Below are 24,920 nucleotides of genomic sequence, written 5' to 3'. Positions count from 1 at the left end.
TTAAAGGCAAACACATTTGTAAGCCATAAGAAACAAACATGCTTTGCATTATACCTTCAAACATCTGTATAGATTTGATACATTATTTATTAACTGAATTTGCTAACATGTCTTACATAGTGAGAGTATTTCTTTTACTGATGATATTTCAATGATATGTATTTTTTATGACTAAATAATGCTCTATCGAACACCTGGCAATAACAGCAGGTGTGGCAATTTTGTAATTTGTTGTTTAAATTTGATATTATTGTAGGCAGTATATTTTCTTAGCCTTTGTCATACTCATGCTTAACCCTCTCAGGCTCAAATTAAGTTTTTGTTGCTAATGCACAAAAGAATACCTGCAGTGGTGCTTCTGAGTAAAAAAAACTCGTAAAATATGTATGTGGGGTGATCAGGTTGTTAGCTTTTAACTGTTGCAAATCTGCAACGCCTGCCTTGAGAGGGTTAACACAGCAATCTCAGAAACAGTACAGTAATTTTTGGTGTGGATCACAGGGTGAAGAGTGGGGGTCACCCAGAGTCAGAATGCAGTGAAATATCAGTGTCACCTCTTACAGTTTTCCTGTAATCTGAGCTCAAAGATGAGAAAATATATAGTACAGTACTGTAAATTGGGTAAAGTTTACTGTTGATTTTCCGGAAAACCGTACAGTAATTTGGGCTGTGGATCACAGGGTGAAGAGTGGAGATGAACCAAAACTGGGAGTGGATTGTGAAGTACAATAGTGTCAGGACACAAAAGACTGCGTTTCTAAGCCAGTCGGCACCCGTACCGTAATATGCATAAGAATAGTGCAACAACATTTTAGGTGCGGCTGGCTTGACTGTGTGGTCGTAAGTGAGGGCTCACTTGACCGCGGTCAAATATGGTGCTGGAGAAACAAACTACAGAGAACTTTGTAAAGAGAGTATTGAGTGCTTTGGCGATGTAAATGGACTGGTTCTTATATAGTACTCAAAGCACTTTAAAGAACTTGCCTCATTCAGGTGTACGCAAGCACTTTTCTCTGTAAGCACTTTCTGTGTAATGTTCACACACATTCGGAGAGCAACTCTGGGTTGGTATCTTGCCCAGGGATATTTGGCATGCAGACGGGGATTGAAGCACCTTCCTCTACTACCTGAGCAAAGCCGCCCCATGTTCGTCTGTGCACAGATTTCTTTCAATACAGTATTATCACAATTGTGCAAAAATACAGGCATGAAAGCTTAAAGTGCGCGATCACAATAAAGGTGACGCTCAGAGACTGACTGAGTGATCTGAGAACTCATCAGCGCTCATCACTGCCTTCACTTACTTGCTGCTATGGGTGCAGGAATAACACAGTTATGCAGTTACTTTCTCAGTCTGCTAGAGCCTCCACTTGAACGCAAGAACCTTCATTTATCTTCTCAAACGGAATTCAAAATGTTTTTTACAAATTGAAGGATTAAGGGCAGCACGGTGGCACGGTGGTTAGCACTGTTGCCGCACAGCAAGAAGGTCCTGAGTTCAATTCCAACACCAGGCCGGGGTCTTTCTGTGTGGAGTTTGCATGTTCTCCCCGTGTTTGCGTGGGTTCTCTCCGGGTACTCCGGCTTCCTCCCACCGTCCAAAGACATGCAGCTTGTGGGGATAGGTTAATTGGATAATACAAATTGTCACTAGGTGTGAATGTGTGAGTGAATGTGAGTGTGAATGGTTGTCTGTCCCTGTGTGTTGGCCCTGCGACAGACTGGCGACCTGTCCAGGGTGTACCCCGCCTCTCGCCCTATGACAGCTGGGATAGGCTCCAGCGCCCCCCGCGACCCTGAAAAGGATAAGCGGAAGCGAATGGATGGATGGATGGATGAAGGATTAAGATATAAATCGCAGAAGCATCGATCCACACATTCAAAGAAGAACAACCCAACAAACTCTTCATAAAACTCCAAGAGATATGAAAATCTTTATTTCTGTCTATTCTGTGTTGTTAATAACATCACATCTTCACATAATAGCAAAAACATATTAAACAAACATTAATCTCAACATGCATACTGTACTTCAAGTTTCTCTCATGGAAAGGCCAGTGTTACTTTTATAGTATCCTTTCCATAAATATCATAAATATCTTTACCCATGTAGTGGAATTATTTTATTTTTTCATTTTAGTTAACAAGTATAATGTGACCACATTCACTTTTTATCAGGACAAGCTACACCACCACGGTGGTTAGCATACAATAACACTGCCTTGTTCTCAAAGCTTCTTGCTAACTGTACTTTTTTCTGAGATGTTCTCTTTAAGTAAGGATACTGAAAGTGTAAGCAGTGTATACGGTCACATCACGTGCTTAAGGTTGTGTTAGCACTGATAATTCCTTCACAGTTCTTTAAAGATGCTGAAGTCATCATATCAGCTGTAAATGCAGTGCTGCTGCTGTCCTTACGCTATACTTTCAAGCATCACACTTTCTTACTGATCAGTTTATTTCCACTTTTTATGCTCTAGTATGGTGTGACTGAATGAAGTCAGCAAACCAAATTCTGTCCATCTGAGGATGAGAAGAAACTTGCATGAAATGGGAAGAATGAGATGAAGATGGCTCCTATGCTTTAGATGTGCACTGTTTCTGCCATTGTAAGTACGCTAATGCTTGAAATATCCATTAAAAGTCTGACACTTCACTCTTCAGCTGGAGCGTCCATCAAGTTTTACATTCCAGGTTTCCTCGTTGGGATTACGACTCAGACGATGATGTGAAAAATTAGTTATTACATTAAACCCATAAGATCAACACTGGCAAAAAAGCCGTGCACTTCACAGAGCAGCTTTCTATGGCCGAGCAGCTCCTGCAGGTGTAAGGTGTAGGTGTCACAGCACTCTGGTCCAAAGAGTTTATGTGCAGCATGCAGACAGAAAATGGCTTTACAGAATATGACTGAATGTTGAGGCACCAAAACACACTCAGTCTGCCCCTCAGTCTGATCAAGAAGAAAACCTGACTGAGCGCTTCATAACATCAGTATGATGATGTCCCAGAGGCCATGTTCAGGTTATTCTCCCGTCCACACTGAGCGGGCGGATCAGTGGAGTCTGCATTAGCTTTAACAGAAAGGTCTGATTTAAGCAGGTAAGCTGAATAGACAAGAAAAGCTAGAAAGCTTTATCAACTATAACCCCAGCGAGGACCTTGACAGGTGTCTTGTGTACAGGTGAAGGCTGGACAGTCAGCAGGATACCTTCCTAACATTTGTCATTCCCAGCATTGAACCGTTTCCTGGCACAGCCTCAGTGAAACAGAGCATCGTTTCCACCCCACAGTTACAGACAGGCTGTGCTTTTCTTTGGTAACACCGTCGAATGAGCCCCGTGTCCTCTCTCAGTAGCTGCTTTCGTGTCCTGTCAGGATGTACAGGCTGCTCAGTGCTGACGGGTCATCAGTCGGTGTGCTCTGAAGGATGATGGCTCTGCACATTGTCAGCAAATGAGAAGGAGATGAGTTGTAAAGGAGAGCCAGAGAAAGGCAGTACTAACCTAAAGCCAGTGCCTCCACCTGCTTCTACTCCTCCCACCTCTAGTACTAACACTACTCTACTGATACTACAACCACTGTAGTTTGACTTTAATGCTACACACTGGTACAGTACTGGTACACTTACTGGAGTTTTACTCCTGTTCCTGCTCATCACCATGCCTACTACTTTTTTAAACTTTATGATAAGTGTGAACATTTACACACCAGCATACAAACAAGTTTAAAGTAGAAAAAAGGAAGCAAAGAGCTGAGAAATACATAAAACATAACACAGAAGAAAAAGAAACCTTTGCGAGGATTCCTTCTACACCCAGTTTGAGTAAAAACTAACTGAAACACAAGGAAAGAAGATAAGATCAACTGAATAAGGGTTGTATAATAATACTTAGTACTGGCAGCCAGCAGCGCTAAGCCTCAGCCTCCCAGTAGACACACCTATGGTACCGATTTAAAATCCTACATGTCTTTGTTCTCAGGTTATCACGTTCACAAACTTTGGTGTCCACGCTATTTGCCTGCCAGGCTGACAATGATTTAGATCACAGAAACATTTTTAAGCTGTTATTCCTGGTTTCACAGTGGAAAACTCCGGGTAACGTCCATTATCTTTGCTCCTGTATAAGACTTTCCTGAATGCTGAGGTTTGGTCTTCCACATGAAATTCAGTACTTTTGTTTCAGTTTCATTAATGATGCATTGATTTTGGACATCGATGTAATACATATGTGATACACGACAGTCTTTGAGTCCGTCCTTCTCATATATAATCCCACTGTTTTTGCACTTCAGATGATTCCAGTAATGACTGATTTAAAAAAGAAAAGTGAAATATTTCTAATGAACTCACCACGATTCTTATTACAAACTTCATTAAGAGCTGCTGGATCAACAGGGGTGTCCTGGATTTGTTAGTAATATAATATAGTAATATATTATTATTAGTTTTAATTATTTAGTCAAAAATCAATTCCAGACTGCTCTGAGCAACATGCTGCAGCGAGAGTCCTGACAGGGACTAGAAACAGAACATTTATTGGCTCCCTGTTTTATCCAGAATAAAAGATTCAAAATCCTCACATAAAAGGTTTTGAATAATCAGCCCCTGTCTTATCTTAATGACCTTATAGTACCATATCACCCCATTAGAGCACTTCGCTCCGAGTATTTAAAAGTAAAATGGGAGCCAGACCCTTCGGTTTCCAGGCCCCTCTTGGTAAATGGTAAATGGACCGGTTCTTATATAGTGCTTTTCTACTCTGAGCACTCAAAGCTTGCCTCATTCACCCGTTCACACCCATTCATACTCTGACGGATGCACTGGAGAGCAACTTTCATGCAGGATATCTGGCATGTAGACGGGGAGTAGGTGACCTGCTCCCCCACCTGAGCTACAGCCACCACTTCTGTGGAACCAGCTTCCAGTTTGGGTTTGGGAGACAGACACCCTCTCTACTTTTAACATTAGGATTACAACTTTCCTTTCTTCCCTGAATCCTCCCTTAGTTAGCCTAAGTCTAGGCTGCTGGCGGGTTCCCGTGATGCACCAAGTGTTTCTTCTTCAGTCGCCCTTTTCACTCACTATCTATTTAAACACCTCTCTGCATTCAATCATTAGTTGAGAATATTCTCTGGCTCTCTTCCCCAGATTGTCTTTGTCCCGTCTTCCTCCTCTCACCCCCCAACCGATCACAGCAGATGCCCACCCCTCCCCCAGCCTGGTTCAGGTTTTCACCTGCTAAAAGGGAGTTTTTCACCTTTGTGCACCATAATTGCAGGGCCTTTACCTTAAAATATACAGTGTCTTGAAGTGACTATTGTTGTGATTTGGCACTAGCATAAAGAAAATTAGCACTAAGGAAAGTAGTTTTCTGTACAAAGTGTCAGGTAGACGGTAGTTGGTAACTTTAATGGCTGTTTTTCTTTGGAGGGCTGCATGCAAACACATAGGCTGCATTTCCTAAATCCTTGGATCTGAGTAACCAACAGAACAAACACTCTAGTGTGACTCCTGCTTTAATGCTACCATTAATGCTAGTAGTATTCATGCTACTTACACATGCTACTCTGAAAATCACTTCCAGGTCTATTAACAATAGTATCAAGAAAAATACTATCCTGATTACTTCTGATGTACTAGGATTACTAGTTTCTCACAGTGATTGATAGCTCTTGTCAGCATACAGTTAACATACCTGTTTGTTCCCAGAACTCTGAACACACGACTCTTATCTGTAATTTCTTGTGTTACCTGCCTATAAAGTGAAAATTCACATGTGTAATGACTTAGAACTAATATGATAAGCACATGATACGAGCTCAGCCAACGCTGGATGAATTTACTAGTTCATCACCTCATCTGAATGGAAACTCCTCCCTTTGAGGCCATGCTTCCAGAACGCCAGCACACTATCCTGCAAGCAGACTGACAGAACAGGAGGTGTCACTCAGCTTTCAGGACACACATCAGATCTCATTCACTCTGTTTGTCACATCATTATTTCTACCTAGTGTTTCAATGGGGAAGTCAAAGACTATTTCTGCAGCCAGCTGTCTGGATGGAAGTCCTTGCAGGTTCACGATCTTTACAGTTCCTGTCCAAACGGTACACAGATTGAGAATGAGCACGAAAGACATTTGAAGGATTCACAATATGCGAGGGGACTTACTTTCCAAGGTGATGAGAACAGTGTCTCGGTCCAGCTGGGTTACCTGCACGGCTCTGAGTGCTCCACTATCTCCTGATGCATGGAAAGAAGGAAGCTTGTTGAAACAAGTTGTCTTAGGGCGAGAGGCGGGGTGCACCCTGGACAGGTCCCAGTCTGTGGCAGGGCTAACACATAGACACAGACAACCATTCGCACACATTCACACCTATGGGCAATTTAGCGTTTCCAATGAACCTGTCCCCTAACTGCACGTCTTTGGACTGATGCCACTTTTCCATAATGTTGTGGCACAGGCGTGTTTCCAAGCAGCACTGTGTTAGGACTGCAGACAGGCTTAACACAGAGCTCTGTTCTCACAGTACATACATTATCTTCATGAAATGTGCGAGACATTCACAAAAAACCTGTCAATTAGTCTGCTATGTGATCTAATGGTGCATGCTGGCGTTGAACTGTGTGCTGATAACACTGTTCCTGTAGCCCAGAAAACACATGGTAACCATTCAGTTACACGAGCTTGGACCCAGAGAAGGTGCTGTTGGTGTTTTTGGACGCCGTTTATACAACGTTTCTTTTATTTAGTCTCTAAAATCTTGTTGGGCTTGAATAAAAAGTATGCATATGTTATTAAAAAAAACAATGCATGCTTCAGATTCTGATATGCTGTCTGTCTACTTTTATGTAATTCAGGTCTAATGACTGGTTTGCATTGTGGAAATAGGGTTAGAGTTAGAAAGGAAGACATTTATTCAGGTGGCAAGTTCGACATATCTGTACAAACCTTTAGATGCATGAACTTCTGAAGAGGCTCATACCACAAGAGTAAAACCAGGCCAGATGGGACAGCCCCGCACAGAAATGTACTATCTGTGTATGGGTTTCTTGCTGAAACAGAGAGAGCAGGACTAAGTGTCTGCAGTTGTTCTCCGTGAACAAACAGACTGACCAGAGTAACTCGGCATTGCTTACCTACACTGCACCTCCTACAACCTTTAGTGTCAGGAATCTTTACAGATATGGCAAACTTTCTGTGGCCAACAGAGAATATCCAGGTCAGAACAAGCAGACAAAATTGGGTTTACAGTATCCTCCTTCCTCAAAATCAGGTGGTAGCATCATACATGACATTATTAACACTGCTGCACCTACAGCTCCTGTTTCCCTGCATCTGTGATGGCGTGTCGTACCTGAGACTGATCCGCTCAGTGAGGCGGTTGGTGCTGAGCGACAGGCTGCTGTGTTTCTTGTGCAGATGTCCTTTCTGTTCAAACAGAGCTGGCAGGCTGTGCGAGTAAAGCTGGGCCGACTTCCCTGCAGGATGGAGCCTTTTTAGAGCAGCATATTATCGAGTGGACACAATGTTCTCCGTTTGTGTCACGCTGTTTGTTACCTGATACGGACATCAGCACATTGTTCATAACATATAGCCATATACATCGCTGAGGGAGGAGCTGTGGGGAAAAGACAAGCAGTTCACTGAGACTTCAAACATCCAGCTTCAGTCATCAGACTGTTCCAGAAACATCATTTCCTGGTTTTCAGTGCTCCTCCTTTCATCAGGAGCTGCACTCCTTACTCAGGTTTTTCAGGGTGATGCGATTAATGACTTGCACTTTTCTGTTATTACTTGCATTCTTACACAATGCTCTTCTACTCTGACTGACACTTTCAACTACCAGCTTGACCGCGCATCACTCTTTTCTACCTCAAAACGACCAGTTACACATGTCTGCATGAATTCTGCACGCACGTTTGCACTACAAGCTGCACACAAACACGTGCACACATCCATGATTTACTCCAAACCTAACTTAACCTTCGGCGCTTTTTAACTTTCAACCCCTTCAGTGGAAACATTGGGAGAAGTTTGCCAGTGTGGGATTATAATATTATTTTATGCCATGTTAGACCCCTAATTAAAGATTGTGAATTATTATGTAGTTTTAGTTTGCATTATCCTCCTGAATTAGAAGAAGGTGATAACTATTGCATTTGTTAAACTGATTTGCATTACATTAGACTGCTGATTTATTGTGAATGAATGATATTGTTTCATGATGCATTATACTGCTGAGTTATAAGAAATACTGTTCGCAGAAAGTCATCGCCTTATTCGTCTGATTAGAAGAGAACAGAACATACTGGAGAGGTTTTCTGCCCCATCTCAGCAGGAGCAGATAAACAGGGAGCCAAGGTCGTAGCTTAGGCGCTGTGTGAGAGAAAGGATGTGAATGTTTAGGCTTTTATGATTAGGTGGGGGCCACTAGAGGCTATAAGAGTTTGATCAATGCTCCACCATTTTGAGATCTGATGCTGTCTGCGTACGGTGTCCATCTCCCACGCGTGTGATCATTAAAATCATCGTTTGACTCAACACGGCCGGACCAGTGTTGTTATTGTGGTTTTTCCTCTTGTATCCATCCCCAATATTTGAATCCGTAACACCATCAAACTCCTCGTTGGAGGGGAGAGGGAGGGGAAACAGGAGGACAAAGGAGGGCGGGAACAACTGAGCTGTAGTGCTTTTTTTTTCAACTGTGCAATATTTGCAATATTGTTTTATATTCGACCTTTTTTGTGGGGCAAATAATATTGACACCAGTCATTTTGTGTTTTTCTGAAATTATTCTGTTGTGTACAAAATATTTAAAAAAATTAAGCTATAGGGAAATCCTCTGGTTGAAAATCCTGTTTAAAAAAGCACTTGGGACAATTGTGTTGGTGACAGCTTTTGTTATAATATCAATAATATTTCTATGAATATGGGATACTGTTACATGTTTGCATAGACTTTTGTGGAATATGGAGACACTCCTGGCATTATATGAGCAAAGTGAGACTCATTTTTTAGGGTTGGTGGAGATGAGTGTGAAGATCCAAACAATCCCTGTCAGTGATGGAGAAGCTTTGATGAAAATATTTGGTAAAAAGTTCACCAGCATGAAGGAAATGAAGTTTCAAACTTTCCTTAGGAGGAGCCCAGCACGCCTGCTTAAAGAATAGTAAGTGTGGCGATGTGGATGTTTGCAGCGACTGCTGTATAGAGGCCATCCTGCTACACATGAAACACATCAGAGTCATAATTGTTATTTTAGTCACGTGTTTGTTTATTATCCTTATTGTTTTATCTGGGACAGTTTGCAGACATCTCAGAGAGAGGAGACACCAGCATCTGAACAGAGACTCAAACCAGCAACCTGCAGCTCCCTGCTTGGCTGCTCCAGTTTTCTCCTCACTCATGTTGCCCACCAGTGATTTCTAGCTGCCCACCCACACAGCAGGCTAGAATATGCGCTGAGCCTCAGCACCCAATACTTGGACATGTTTTCTTTATTAAACAATGAACCAGACCCCAAAAAGTAAACAGCTGTTATTGCTAGGCAACGGGAGCAGCATTTGGAGATGCAGCACCTGACATTCCTGACCATGTGGGCGGAGCATGCATGGAATGGAATGTTTAGTAGAACTGTGCAACACAAGCACTTAGTTACAGCATGTTTCATTGTATCCAGACACAGCTAGAGACACATCTACAGCAGCATCTCTGTGCAGGACAAACGACAGCTGACGAAGAAACATCGAAAACTTCACTTCACTCCTCTACAAAACGTTGGTTCCTTTGTTTAAAAGGCCAAAATGAATCAAGGGAGAACCAGAAGAGGATCAGCGAGTGCTTCACCTCACAATACAGTACAGCTGATTCATTTTAAATTTCAAATGATACAGGCTGAAAATGTCAAATTAAAAGAAGAGGCAGAAAAATCAACAGGAGAAGCTAAAAATTCAAAGTTTGAAACTGAAGTAGTATTGCAGGAATTACTGGATGTGGGTCTCAAACTTAAAGGAGAGAAGATGAGAAAACAACAGGCAGAAAACGAGAATGAAAACATGAAGAAAGAACTGTTGGAAGCTCAAAAAGCATTGGAGGAAGAGAAAAGCACAGCACAAGAAGCCAAAAATAAATATCAAACTGCAAAGAAGGAGGCAGGAAATGTGATGCAGGAATTACAGGAGGTGCAGGAAGCTTTTGAAGAGGAAAAAAGGAAAATGCAGTTGGAAACACAAGAAGCTGCAAATGTAATGGCTGAAGCTGAAACACTAAGGAAGGAATTACTGCATGTGAAGCAACAACTTGAAGAGGAGAAAAAATGTAAAGACGAGGCAGAAAATGAGATTGAAAATATGAAGAAAGAATTGTTGGAAGCTCAAAAAGTGTTGGAGGAAGAGAAAATTAAAATACAGGAAGCAAAGAAAGAAATGGAAGATACAAAGAGTTACACTCAAAACATGAAGAAGGAACTGATGAAAGTGCAAGAGGAACTTGCAGAAGAGAAAATTGAGTTGAAGGTATTGAAGAAAGAAACGACGGTGACCAAGAAAGGCTGCAAAGATGAACTTAAAGAAATACAAAAGCACAAAAAGGAAGCTAAAGAGCTCCTCAAACACAAAGAGAAAATGGCCAAACAGCAGCTGAAAGAAACATTTAAAGATGCCGAGGAGCAGCTCAACAAAACCTTAAAAGAGCTGAAGGCAAAAGAAAAGCAAGCCGGGGACAGGAGGGGATTCTGGAGCAGACTGCTGAGAAAGAACTGACCCAGCAGCATCTTCCTCCTTCCCCCTCTCTCAACCTTTCTTTCACAAAAATCCCCCCAAACTTTACTTGGGACGTTTGTTTGTTTTTTAAAAACTCTATTCTGAATACATGTACTGACATACAAAAATAAAATTGCCATAACTTGACCTCATGTTGCCTGCTTCTTTTCTTGTGTGTCTGTGGATGTAAAACAGTAACACACTTTCTGCTCTGTGTGTTTTTAATTGTAAATTAATGCAATATATCTTCATTTTAAAAACTTCTGCTCTAAATCTTTTTTTAGCAAAATGCTTTTTTTGCTCCTTCCTGATTTCTTATGTTTTAACATGTTTGTTACATTTACATGTTTCCGATTTCAAGTGTTAACACAGATGGTCAGAGACAGAGGTTTGGACAGCTCTTTCCCTTTATTTGTATTTATTCAGGTTATTTTTATACTCAAAAATCCATCCACAAGCTCCAACGCGTCCAGAACTCTGCTGCCTGTATCATCACCAGGACCCCTTCTATCCACCACATCACTCCTGTCCTGCAGCAGCTTCACTGGCTCCCGGTCAAATATGGCATCAATTTCAAAATACTCTTGCATACATTTAAGGCTATTCATCATCTCTCCCCTCCATATCTCTCTGATCTGGTTAAGATCACCGCCCCATCTCGTTGTCTCAGATCTACTTCTTCCCTTTCACTCTCCGTCCCCTCTCCCCGTCTTGCCACCATGGGGAGCAGGGCTTTCAGCTGCTCTGCTCCACGACTCTGGAATTCCCGACCTCCTGATTTAAGAAACATCTCTTCCTTCTCTCTCTTTAAGTCCCAACTCAAAACTCACTTGTTCAAAATAGCTTATCCCACATAACCTCCCACTCTGCTCTTTTATTAGTTTATGTCTTATGCTTTTACGATTGTGTGAACTGCTTGCTTTTATCTTGCTTTTTATTCTAATGTGTACAGTGACTGTTAGAGAGTTATCTCTGGGATGCTGGGATGATAGCTCCCTCAGGACTTAAACTCCGGTCAGAGAGTGGGGCACAGAGAGCTCAACAGTACAGCAGTGGGCATACTTAACAAATGTGGGAGGGGTGGACAGACGTGTGGTTCTGAATAACAAGAAACAAGGAGAAACAATTTTCACATGTAAATATAACAATCGTCACTTCCCAACATCATGCCAATATAATTCTTTCTCAGGAGACTGAAAAGATTCAGCATGAGCCCCCGCATCCTCAGGACCTTCTATCGCTGTGCCATTGAGAGCATCCTCACTGGATGCATCACCACCTGGTATGGCAACAGCACCGCCTACAACTGCAAAGCTCTCCAGCGAGTAGTGCGGTGCTCTGAACGGATAATTGGAGGTGAGCTTCCCTCCCTCCAAGATATCTACAGGAAGCGCTGCCTGAGGAAAGCGGGGAGGATCATCAAGGACTCCAGTCACCCCAGCCATAAACTGTTCAGACTACTTCCATCAGGAAGGAGGTTCTGCAGCATCCGGTCCCGAACCAGCAGACTGAGAGACAGCTTCTTCCATCAGGCCATCAGACTGCTGAACACGTCATAGACACCTCAGCTTCACTACTGGAACTTCAACATTATGCACTACACACTGTACAGTAATGCCACTGTTTTGCACATATTCAACTCTGTATATTTTTATATTTTATTTTATTATTTTTTTACTATTTAATTTGTAAAAATGTGTATATATACACACACACACACACACACACACACACACACACACACGTAGGAAAACATTTAGTATACACATCCAGTAATGCATACACTATTATATATTGTACATATATTTATTAGTTTCAGGTTGGCCATTCTTGTATTTTGCTCGTTTGTGTTGTTGTGTTTTGCACATCTCTGTTGCTTGTGGGGCTCGCACACAAGAATTTCACTCGCATGTGCTGTGCCAGTGTGCCTGCACATGTGATGTGACAATAAAAGTGATTTGATTTGATTTGATTTGATGAACTGTAACACAAATAATCAGCTGAATGCTCTGACATAAGAAAGTCCCACAATCCCATTTGAACAGGCAGGAAACAAGAATATCTGCATATCTCAGACAACAGAAAAGACCTAATGCCCCCAAATTAGGAAAGGTCAGCAATTACATGGTCTTCAGTGCCCTCTAGTGGCTAAATAACACAACTGCAGTACACAGATCCAACAAATGCTACGGTGGTAAGTCACATGCCTCTACCAATCTCGATAAATCTCCTAGCATAAACCCCTTGTAATTAACGTCAAAGTACAACCCGTGCTATAAGTGGAAATAGACTCGTAGAACTGGAGGGATTTTGACTCACATTTGCACAGGAACGCACACGGCTGGAGATCGCTATTCCCCCACACTCATGAAGAAAAACATGCCTAGTGCTCCTCCGACTCGTGATACGGCACGACCGTCGTAAAAGCATGTGACGTCATCACCGCAGCAAACAGTAAGAACAAAGTGGAACTTATCGGCAGAAATTAACGTTGCACTTATAGCGATGCGATTGAAATATAGGAGACTTTCGGACAGTGACCTTGAGTGTTTTGAAAGGCGCTTTCAAATAAAATGTATTATTATTATCTTTGAAATATCTCGGTGTGACACTGATACTGTACATGAGTGTGGTAGGTTTTGAAAACAGCATCAGCAGAGTACACAGCAAAGGGGAAAGGAACAATTGTTCCTTTCAAATTTTATACAAAACATCCAATCCTGGATCATATCCATATCCACTTAGGATTGAGTGATCCAAATACACCACATTTTGACAATAACCACGGCATAGCAGCTGATGAGCAGCAGATAGATACTGCTCATGGCACCACTGGTGCAACTAGACTTGCAGTCAAGACCACCTAAACCAAGACCAAGACCAGAGGGTATCGAGACCAAGACAAGACTAAGAACAGGTCGAGACGAAGTCGAGACGAGACCAAGACCGAGACCAAGATGAGACGAAGTCGAGACGAGACCAAGACCAAGACCAAGACAGACAAAAAAGTCTTTAAACTGCAGCCAGATGCTGCTTCGTTTACGGGTGTCAGGCATATTTATGTGTTTTTGCTTTCGCACAGCCCTCCTCACCACTGTCTACTGTCTCACTCACTGAGAGGACAGACGCACCCTCCACTTGACTGTCGCGAAATGCAGATCCAAAAGCAACAACATGGCAGGTCAAGAGACAACAGCAGTATCCTGAGCAGCGAGGGGTCCAGCAGCAACAGCAGTATGTGCAAAAGGCATCAGCAAGGAGAAAACACCATCATCATGACTGGATGGATGGATGGAGATGCGTTTCCAACAAGCTGCAACTTCACTGTGTGTGAATGCAAATTGAGAACAGTGTCTGAGTTGGACATTTGTTACGTTTGGAGTGAAACGGCAATGGAAGAGACAGTGGGCGTAGATTTCGTTTTGGCATTGGTGGGGACCAATGACCAATGATTCAGTTTTTTTTTCCTTTTTGTCTGTGCTTCTTGATAACAAAAGGAGAAATGTACTTGCCTAAATATGCTCTTCTACATGCTTTTAAACCATTTAAAATTACAATTGATAGTTTTATATGTGAGTTATATAATGCTAAATTACAATTAAACAAATGACTAAGTATTTTAGACTTTCAGTCAGCAAGCCGGCCTAAAAATACATCAACGTAAACACACTGGCGACAAACTGAAATACTGCAAAGAATGTGGGAGAAGCTTCCCCACGTCAGGTGACTTAAAACGACATGAACTCTTTCACAGTGGGGTCAAAAAGCATCTCTGTGATCAGTGTGGGTCAGCTATCAACAAGGCATCTAACTTTTTTAGGTGGGGTTGCACTACTGTTGGGACTGCAGTCTTCCTCGTTCCTGGTTCTCTTTGTTTGACGAAGACGATTTGATGCTTCTTAGTTGTGAATAATGTCCACAACCCAGTCTTTCTCCCTTTTCAGTAAGATCTGCAGATGTTTGAGGGTATCTGTTTACAATGATTTTAGCAACTTCTTCACATGATGCACGTTTAGGGTTTCTGCAGTGAACTTGCATGGCCTCCACAACAATTCTGACCATACTTCTCCTGTCCTCTGGATGAGCTCTGTCTCCTCTTGTGATTGCATGCGACAGTCGGAGTGGAAATCTTTCCCAAGGAATCTGTAATTGTGAGACCCAAGAGCTGGAGTAATGGTTGTACATAGTGGTGGACGTGGAGGAGGAGGGGTGAGGTGGATGGCTTGATGTTTCAGCTGATGCAGCAGGGCAAGGCTCCAGAGTAATGGTGTCATTCAGGTTCTCTGGTCTGTTGCCATCTAAAAAAATAAATAAATAAAGATCATTGGAAAAGCTACCTTAAAAAGCTACTATGTCAACAAATATGTCCTCACTAAAAGATGAACCCTTCAATTAGGATTGAGTAGTAACGGCAAGGCAGTTTTGGGGACCTTGTCTGAAGATGAAAAGAAGCAATCCCAGGACTGCAAAAGAACTACAAACTCAAGGTCTTGCATTGAAAAGACCTTGAGTCAATATGTTTTACAGCATGTCACAATTTCAAATCCTTAGTTGTACCACTACCAATGAAAGGTTAATGGTGTTAGATTTAGTGTCTACTTTTGTTTATGTTTTCCGTGTTAATTATCTACCGGACAATGTGAGCCCCAAAACGCTCTTCAATATTATACTGTCAAAGTACATGTGTAGTATGGTGAAGAGAAAAAAAAAGCTAATCAAGCTAATCAGTGACATATGAGTCTATGAGTGACCTTCAAATCATAGACTCAAGTCTATGATTTATACAGAACCTACACAAACCTCCTTTAAATGCAAGAAGTAGTTTACGTATTTGAATTGGTGTGAGAAAGGGTTTGAGATCTTCTGCCTCCACAAACAAAAGATCACTTTTTTGTTGTACACCAATAACGTCTGTCAGATGTTCTACAATGCAGATTATTTTCTCTCTGTCTAGTGCCGGCAGGAGCCTTGTGAGTTCCTCTTCAATTTCCATCCCTGAAAAAGAATTAAGAGGAAACTGAATGGTGTAGGGAGACAACAAAAAGACCTGCCATGTTATAAAGTGGTAGTGGGTAATAATCCATCAGACTGTCAGCATTTACACACACACTTCTTTCTGTAGGGCAACGCAAGCAGTGAAGTCCAAGGTCAATGAGAAGTACGGATTGATGCAACTCGAGCACAAAGTACAATCCAGAATCGTTAACAAGTATAACAGCTATCTTCCCAAAAAACCAAGCCATCATCACTGTCATCTACAATGGAAACATAGCCTTTCACATACTTGGTACCTTTGTGGACAACTGCTGACACATCCAAAGTGGTCTGATTAGTGCAGCCGGCTTTTGCCACAGCTTCTTGAATGACAGCGTTGTAAAGATGATGATTGTAATCACTTGCTTCTCAAATGATTTGAACTGTAGGTGGAAACAATTGGCCCACTGAGAGGTAGGACTGCAGTAACTGATGCCGTTCTGTCAGAGTCTTGCATAAGTTGACGAAGTTGTGCACTGTTCTTGTACATGCTTTGAAATACGAGTGCTTGCTCTCAAACCTAAGGGTCCGCAAACGAATGAGTGGTCCAAAGTGAAGGATAAGCTCTGCATAATGTAACAAATAGTGATGTTTAGCTTTTAAAGCTTTGTCAGGAAACCTACTGTGTCTCAGATGTATATAGTCCTCTATCAGTATCTTTAGGTAGTATCGAGAAAAACATCTTATTTTACTGTCACTATATATCATTCATAAAACACCGTCATTATTTCATCGTTACTTCATTAGTCTGTATTACTTATCTTCAGTTTATCATGTATCATTTATCGTTTATTTCAGAGCACGTAGGATAAAAACCCATTCTAGATGTAATACTCTATCATGTGGCGAAAGCACCTCTCGAGCTAGAGGGTCCAGTTGGGCCTCCAATTCATTTGCAGGTCTACACAAAACATGCACATACAGAGTTATATAAAACACGTACGGGCACACACACACTTATGGAGAACTGTGAGGGCGTCTTAGGACATGCTCCCTGTTTGACATACACACACAATAGACACGAATAGAGATACACATCACACACACACTGTTTTCTCGGAGTGCTGGGCTGAGTGGAAACATCTGGAAAATGTTGTTGTTCTTATCCATAGAAGGACATAGAAGGAGATAGGGGAATTCTTCTGAATTCTTCTGACGTCATAAATGGCTATAAAGCTTTCTGTCTTTGTGCAGACGAAGAAGAAGTCCGGATCTTCCCACACTGTATTGTGTGTTTTTAATAAAATGATTTGTGTTGACCTACTATGGATTCTCAGTCGTATGTCTCTTCCTCAAATTCGAACCGCGACAGTAGGCAATGTCATTGTGACTTATTTTGGGGGCACATACAATATCAACAATGTCTCTAAGTTTAAGGCATAACTGCCAAACCTCACTATCCACAGGATGTTTTATCTTTTCACCAATGTACAGAGGCAGAAGTCGTAGAAGACACCAGTTCTGTTCTGCCACTTCCTACGTGTTTGAACTGTACAATTGCTCTGTTTAACTGGTTGTATGTGAAATGCCCTTCCACTTGCACAAGGGTATCAATATATAGCGACAAGTCACTGGAAACCACTCCTTCAAATAAATCATGGCCCAAACATGGAGGTAACCCAGAGCACACATGGAAATACTTCAGTGAATTAAACACAGAGTCAAATTTAATGTCATTCACAACCGAGTGGTCACTTGTAGAGAGGACCTCAACACTGTCTTTATAGTTATCAGCTGTTCTTTTTTGTCCAAGTGATAGTGGATCATTGATAACGCTTTCCCTGTCAATTAAGCAGTATCTGCAAAAATGTTTGCTGCAGCTGAAATTCTCAGTGAAACCACCTATGCAGTGGGAGCCCAGATTGTCTCCTAAGATGGCTATCAAAGCTGCCTTCATTATGGTTCCATCCTCTACCAGAACACCTGTCTCTTCCATATCTTTAAGGTCTGCAATAAGACTGGAAAAAACTTTGTTATGGCCAAAAGGTTTGAAGTCAGTGTTCCTGCAAAGCAGAACAAGTTGCATTGCATCAACAGAGGACCGGTTGTGTGGCAAGATCTCACCTAGAGTCATGTACACTGCCAGGATTTTATGTTTCTTTTTGCCAGACCCTAATGGATTAACCACTTCAAATGCATCTTGGTAGAGAATGAGTGAAAGAGATGATGGATAGTGCTGTAAAAGTGCATTATCCTTGACATTTTGACCATCTGAGACATCCTCTAAAACCATGTCTGGTGATCGGCGTAGTTTTGACTGTTTGTACTGTTCCCGTATTGTGGGTTGTCTCAAGAGAGACTTCAGTGTTTCTTTAATTGGCACATACTGAAAATAACGCTGTTTGCCTGTACTGTCAGATCCTAAAAAAATTGAGTGGGTTCCACATAACTGAAATTTTCTTTGAAAAATGTCTTCCTTGTTTTGTCAGATCTCAACACACCTTTATTGTACAGTGTTAAGAGATCATTCTGTGAAAGTTCTTGAATGATGTTATCCACTTCTGCCTGTGGAATATTAAATGCAGACAGTTTGTCAGACAGTTTTGCCACAACATCGTGCATTGCACAGCTGTGAAGATCCTGAAATTCCTCTATGATGCACTGTATAGTGCTGGTTGGCAAGAGCATTTTAGCCTGCATTTTGAAATAAAATAAAGCCAATCGATCTAGAAATAAATCTTCATCAGTAGTATTGTGTTGTGAATCCCTGTCTTCTAATAGATTAACTGTGTCCTGTCCTTGTATTATGGCAATTTCACCAATTTCTTGTTGCCTTGACTGCTGAACTGTCTGCTTATGTTTTCGAGAAATATGGCTGGAAAATGATGTTCGGACACTGAAGTATTTAGAGCAACCTTCAAATGGACATAATACTTTTTTCCCATCTTTGATGTGAAATCTGAGATGGGCACAAAGAGTTGTGAAGTTTTGTGCAGCATACCCACATCCAGGAACTTGACAGCTGAGGTCACCAGTGAACTTACAGGACTCCTCCTCAGTGGCCTCCCTTCTGGTTCTGTGATTCCTATGCATATGTGAACGAAAGGCAGGAAATGTTCTGAAAGTGGCAGGGCAGTTCTCAGTTCCACAGGAAAACCTATAGTTAGCTACATGTTTGTGGCTTTTAACATGCAAACTGAACAATATAAATTTCCATGCACGGAAGCCACAAAATTTACAAAGAAACATAGTTGCAAAAACTTCAATGACAAATTACCTATCCAAAAGACATATGCAATGCAAAAAAAAAACAACCCAAAACAAAATAAGAGTATTGTCAATAGGGACCAATTCCCAGTTTTGACATGATCAAAATGATTCACAAAAGGCTTCAATGAACACAAAATGTGTGCCGACAAAAAGCACAGTAAAGACAAGTGAGCAGTCCACAAAAATGAAAAAATATTTGAGCTCGACGCTTGAATGAGTTTAGCCTGACTTAGTCAGCACCCCGCACTGTACAGGTAGTACAAGTACACCTGAAAACACCGACCATTTACCACCTTTAAGCATGGTAAATGGGCGTAACCTCGTTAGTTCGCCCATTTACCTGTTGCAAGCATCCATGTTTCTATCATCTATTGACATTTTGTCTTAGCATTTGATTGGAAAATAACCTGGCACGGTAGCTGAAAAATCAAACCAAACAGTAATGAGAACACATTTCTGACTTCTCTTGAATAAGTGAAAAAACACTTACCTTCAGACTGATTCGCTGATTCCAATTCAACTTCAATGTTTCCCATGTCAGTCAGTCTTAGGGAAAAAGTGTTAAGTTTAGATGTTTCGTTTACTTTGAGATACTCCCGCATTAATTGGATGAGAAATTTGGAGTCTAGCAGAGTTAGCACGAATAGCATACGACCTTCAGATATAATCCAACCAACTGTGCATTTGACCTGATTGAACTCCATCCAGTTACCTCTGACTGCTTCTAAGTTGCACATCTTAACGGTCCGTAAATTGTCTCTGTTGTTCTTCCACCATCTCATCATCTCTATGTGCTGCAAAATAAAATGAAGTTCCAGTATAAAAAAGAATAAGAAGAGAAAAAGCTACACCCTGCTAAATGCAGTAACTTTTAAACATTACTCTAAATGTAACATATAGAAAGGAAATCAGTCTAAGTATACTTTACCTGGTAAGTATACTACAAATGCTTCTTGGGACTACATTGGCCCCCGTTTTAGTAAATAGAAGTATACTTGAAATTAACTTTTAGATGTACTTTTTGTTCACTATAACTGTACTAGCATAATGTCCTTTCCAGTCTATAAGAGTATACTTAAAATATACTCTACTCTAACACAATACTAAACTTACAAGTATACTATTGATTTACTTTTTACTTTATATTTGGCTTACTTCCGATTAACACATAGTAATTAAAATCCAGTTGAAACATATTTTTTACATGTAACAAATCACTCCATTCCCCAGACAGTCAGATAATAGTTCCAACTATCAATTCAATTTCAATTCAATTCAATTTTATTTATATAGCGCCAAATCACAACAAAAGTGGCCTCAAGGCGCTCCATAGATACAGAGAAAAACCCAACAATCATATGACCCCCTATGAGCAAGCACTTTGGCGACAGTGGGAAGGAAAAACTCCCTTTTAACAGGAAGAAACCTCCGGCAGAACCAGGCTCAGGGAGGGGCGGGGCCATCTGCTACGACCGGTTGGGGTGAGAGAAGGAAGACAGGACAAAAGACATGCTGTGGAAGAGAGACAGAGGTTAATAACAGATATGATTCAATGCAGAGAGGTCTATTAATACATAGTGAGTGAGAAAGGTGACTGGAAAGGAAAAACTCAATGCATCATGGGAATCCCCGGCAGCCTACGTCTATTGCAGCATAACTAAGGGAGGATTCAGGGTCACCTGGTCCAGCCCTAACTATATGCTTTAGCAAAAAGGAAAGTTTGAAGCCTAATCTTAAAAGTAGAGATAGTGTCTGTCTCCTGAATCCAAACTGGAAGCTGGTTCCACAGAAGAGGGGCCTGAAAACTGAAGGCTCTGCCTCCCATTCTACTTTTAAATACTCTAGGAACAACAAGTAGGCCTGCAGAGCGAGAGCGAAGTGCTCTAATAGGGTGATATGGTACTACAAGGTCATTAAGATAAGATGGGGCCTGATTATTTAAGACCTTGTATGTGAGGAGCAGGATTTTGAATTCTGGATTTAACAGGAAGTCAATGAAGGGAAGCCAAAACAGGAGAAATCTGCTCTCTCTTTCTAGTCCCTGTCAAGAAGGCTTCCTTTGCAGAGAACTACACTCATAGTTCACGTACCAGAATTATATTGCAAACAGGTGAGAAAATGATTTGAGAGTTGAGGTGTATTAACTATTAACCCTTTTCACTCACGGTTTAAACATTTTTTGCCACTCTGTTACTCTGTTCAAAAGGTAAAAGACATTACACAAGAATTTGTGACAAATTCTTCTTTAAAACATCAATTATTTGTTTCATAGTTGTTTTAATTTTACAGTTAAAGCACTGCAATGCTTGCTGGGTATTTCGTTGTACTTCTTAGTATACTTCAGGTATACTTCAAATACTTCAAATAGTGTAGCTGCAACTTACTCCTTAAGTTAAAAATGATGCTGCATATTGTAGTTTACATGTGATACTACTCTCACAATGAATTGCATTTTATGGTAATACACTCTGAATGAGGATTTAAGTAATTACTCTTAGATCTACAGTAGAAAACAACAGAAATCCGGATGGTGTAATAGTATAATCTCAGTAACATCACCAATTGTTACATTTGCTGTATTTTACAGCTGTTTCCATGAGTACGGTGAGTTACCGTAAAAATAATGTAATCTCATGGAATTTTCCCACAATTACATGCAAATTACAGTACCAAACTGCAAACATCCTTTAGAGTTTTTTACTGTTGATTTTGCAGTACTAAGCTATGGAAATTACTGCAAAGGCTAACAGTGTAACATCAAATTGTAACATCAAATCCGCTCCGCCGATGGTTGACTCCAAATCTCCCGAACACTATGTCGATCTGAGAAAGCAAGACCGAGACCAAAGTCTGTCGAGACCAAGACCACGTAAAAGTGGTCTCGAGACATCCAACTCTACCACACGTCAACCTATTAACTCACTTCTTCAACATCTCTTTTCCTTTCTCTCCAGCTGCTCTTCTAACTTTCAACTGACTCATGCTGAGTGAACCCTTTCCCACACAACCATTCTCTGCCATCTAACACAACATACTTTTACCCACAGTTCTTGCCATACAGTCACACAGGAGTTTGTCATCCGGCTGCCCAGTGGAACGTCCGCCGCTTTACTGGCTCTAGATCCCATTTTGCTACACGAGGCGTCCCCCGTGAGGTTCCTTGCTTGAACACCGCCACTCCACGAACATTGTGGTACGCAGAAATGGTTCCAGACAGTGGACTCGAACACAGGCCTGGGGAATCAAACACCCAGGATTTTGCCTCCGGTGTCGGCAGGCGTTCCCCTCCTCGGCCAGACAAAAAACTCCCCATGACTGTATACAGGTTAGCTACAGCTCACCCATCTGCAGGAGTCCCCTCAAAGAGATGGATGAAATGAAAGAAATTCTAATATAATACTAAAGCTAGAGCTCTCTGGCAACAGAGAGGCTGCTTCCTACTCATTTATCTCCATCAAACCAGGCTCAATTCAATCTGTAACAGGATTACTAATATTCACTGTATTTCAGAATGACAAAACACAGATACTCACTACTTTCTTGTGGCTGAGACTGGTAAGTACTCACTAAATGTAACATTTATAACAGGAATAACCATGGACACTGTAAAAAGCTGCTCACATATTTAAATGTTACACTGGAGATTTAAAAACAATTACAATTACCTCTGTGGCAGTACTGGCACAATTAGTTCCTGGTCTGGGACCCCAAGGAGTGTGATGGTGTCACTAAGACTTCTCTACCTGTGAGGGAGCTCTGGTCTCCAGACATCATTGTTTATGAGTTGTAAGCACTTCAAATATAACATACATCCATACATACATCCATCCAACTTCTCCCGCTTATCCAGGACCATGGGGGCAGCAGCCCAAGCAGAGAAGCCCAGACTTCCCTCTCCCCTGCCACCTCCTCCAGCTTGTCTGGGGGAACACCAAGGCGTTCCCAGGCCAGCTAAGAGATATAATCTCTCCAGTGTGTCCTGGGTCTGCCCCAGGGCCTCCGAATCTCCGAATCGTATCTCTGCTTTTCGCAGATGACGTGGTTCTGTTGGCTCAAAAACAAAAGTGAGGGGAGATGTGTGATTTAAGTAGTGATGAGAATGATCAAAATGTCTCAGTGTGTCAGTTGCAGGTGGGAAGCAGACCTGGATCAATCTCCACAGGCGGCGGTCGGAGTAAAATAATAGCTTAACATCATTAGAAACACCCAGGACGAGTTTTGGCTGAATTGTTTTACAGCTTCACTTCCATGTGTTCCTCATCCCGAAAAGCAAGCTCCAAGGATGTTAACGTCTCCCTGAAAACAAGAAATGCAGATCCAAAAGCAACAACATGGCAGGTCAAGAGACAACAGCAGTATCCTGAGCAGCGAGGGGTCCAGCAGCAACAGCAGTATGTGCAAAAGGCATCAGCAAGGAGAAAACACCATCATCATGACTGGATGGATGGAGATGCAATGGACTGCTGCAAGGGGGGAGACGAGACTACAGTGGAAGGAGGGGGAGGAGACATGGAAGAACACTGTTGTTTAGTGTGGGAGATCAAATTGGGCTAAGGAACCTGGGGAGGAAAACCGACTGCCTTTGAGTGGAGAATTGAAAAGTGTCTGAAACACTGCAAGGAGGAGAGGTACACAAAAATCACACACACAAACAGAAAATGCATTAATCCTATTAAGACATATACACATGCAATGAAGGCCAGATAACATCTTAAGCATGCGTTTCTGTTTTATCATCTTGTCCAGTTCACTTAGTGGGATGAGAGGTGATATGTAAACTAGTGGACTAGTATTATGTTAGGAAAGATGATTGAATGATAGCAGGTGTAAACAGAATGCTGTAGAGAGGGTTTAAAATGGGTGGCACTAATAGATTCTGGGTTCTGATGTGTGGGGGAGGTTTTACCATGACACACACCTGGTTACATGGGAAGAAACTCATTATCTAATAGAACAGCAGTGTTATGTGGTGTGTGTGGCTGATGGATGAATGTTTTGGGCATTTATCTGGCTGAGGCATTTTCTTTTGTTACCAAGTTGAACCTGCCAATTAGTTTTGGTTTGAATTACCCTTCCAAGATGAAGAGCATGCTTAGATATGTCCTAACTAGGCCTTCCTGTCTGTTTGTTTTTTTACTTTCACAGTGCACTGAAAGTTTTGTTTGGTCATGCAACACGCAGCACCTGTACATAAAAGGCCAAAGCAGACTGTACTTCCTCAGAAGGCTGAGGTCCTTCAACATCTGCAGGAAGCTCCTGAGGATGTTTTATCAGTCGGTGGTTGCAGGAGTACTGTTCTATGCTGTGGTGTGCTGGGGGAGCAGCACAGCAAAGGACTCATCCAGGCTGGAAAAACGAATCAGGAAGGCTGGCTCTGTGGTCGGCATGAAGCTGGACACTTTGGTGACAGTGGCAGAGAAAAGGACATTAAAGAAACTGATGGACATTATGGAAAATGCTGGGCATCCTCTGCATGTGCTCGGAAATAATCAGAGGAGCCTATTCAGCGACAGGTTGCTTCTCTCAAAGTCAAGAACCAACAGGCTTAAAAACTCCTTTGTCCCACACGCCATCAAACTGTTTAACTCCTCGTTGGAGGGGAGAGGGAGGGGAAACAGGAGGACAAAGGCGAGTGGGAACAACTGAGCTGTAGTGCCTTTTCACTGTGCAATGTTTGCAATATTTTTTTATATTTGACCTTTTTTGTGGGGCAAATAATATTGACACCAGTCATTTTGAGTTTTTCTGAAATGATTCTGTTGTTGTGTACAAAATATTTAAACAAATTAAGCTATAGGGAAATCCTCTGGTTGAAAATCCTGTTTAAAAAAAGCACTTGGGACAATTGTGTTGGTGACAGCTTTTGTTATAATATCAATAATATTTCTATGAATATGGGATACTGTTACA

At 41.6% G+C, this 24,920-nt stretch overlaps 3 protein-coding genes across 8 annotated transcripts in view; 2 read left to right on the top strand and 1 right to left on the bottom strand.

Annotated features, from left to right (window-relative positions):
* The window catches only part of LOC308394042 (uncharacterized protein), a 45,972-nt gene extending 35,191 nt beyond the window's left edge, over window positions 1-10,781 (top strand). The window contains exon 7 of the mRNA XM_080878176.1: window positions 9,912-10,781. Coding sequence (XP_080734302.1) covers window positions 9,912-10,766 — 855 coding nt within the window. The 3' untranslated portion in view covers window positions 10,767-10,781. The remainder of the gene's footprint in view (window positions 1-9,911) is intronic.
* LOC308393881 (NACHT, LRR and PYD domains-containing protein 12-like) overlaps window positions 1-24,920 on the top strand; it is a 93,416-nt gene that overhangs the window by 28,579 nt on the left and 39,917 nt on the right. The window lies entirely within an intron of this gene.
* Window positions 1,992-23,435, bottom strand: LOC308394310 (mitogen-activated protein kinase kinase kinase kinase 2-like). 3 transcript variants are annotated; one of them, XM_080878569.1, is made up of 10 exons: window positions 23,155-23,435; window positions 22,833-23,061; window positions 7,564-7,624; window positions 7,361-7,484; window positions 7,143-7,201; window positions 6,174-6,245; window positions 6,012-6,098; window positions 5,859-5,929; window positions 5,700-5,755; window positions 1,992-3,439 (listed from the first exon to the last, which is right to left on the bottom strand). In XM_080878569.1, exons 2-10 carry the CDS (start codon window positions 22,836-22,838, stop codon window positions 3,352-3,354), a joined length of 624 nt encoding a protein of 207 aa, XP_080734695.1. In that variant the 5' UTR covers window positions 22,839-23,061; window positions 23,155-23,435; the 3' UTR covers window positions 1,992-3,351. The 3 variants fall into 3 exon arrangements, with proteins under 3 accessions (XP_080734695.1, XP_080734694.1, XP_080734696.1); XM_080878568.1 differs by lacking the exons at window positions 22,833-23,061; window positions 23,155-23,435 and adding an exon at window positions 13,086-13,710; XM_080878570.1 differs by lacking the exons at window positions 1,992-3,439; window positions 5,700-5,755; window positions 5,859-5,929; ... (1 more) ...; window positions 22,833-23,061; window positions 23,155-23,435 and adding exons at window positions 6,955-7,058; window positions 13,086-13,710 and having other exon boundaries at window positions 6,222-6,337.

The sequence above is a fragment of the Rhamphochromis sp. 'chilingali' genome (genome assembly GCF_963969265.1).
Source record: "Rhamphochromis sp. 'chilingali' genome assembly, chromosome: 1".
NCBI classification, from domain to species: Eukaryota; Metazoa; Chordata; class Actinopteri; order Cichliformes; family Cichlidae; genus Rhamphochromis; species Rhamphochromis sp. 'chilingali'.
The sequence above is the reverse complement of the archived record's forward strand: the minus strand, read 5'-3'. Positions and strand labels throughout refer to the sequence as shown.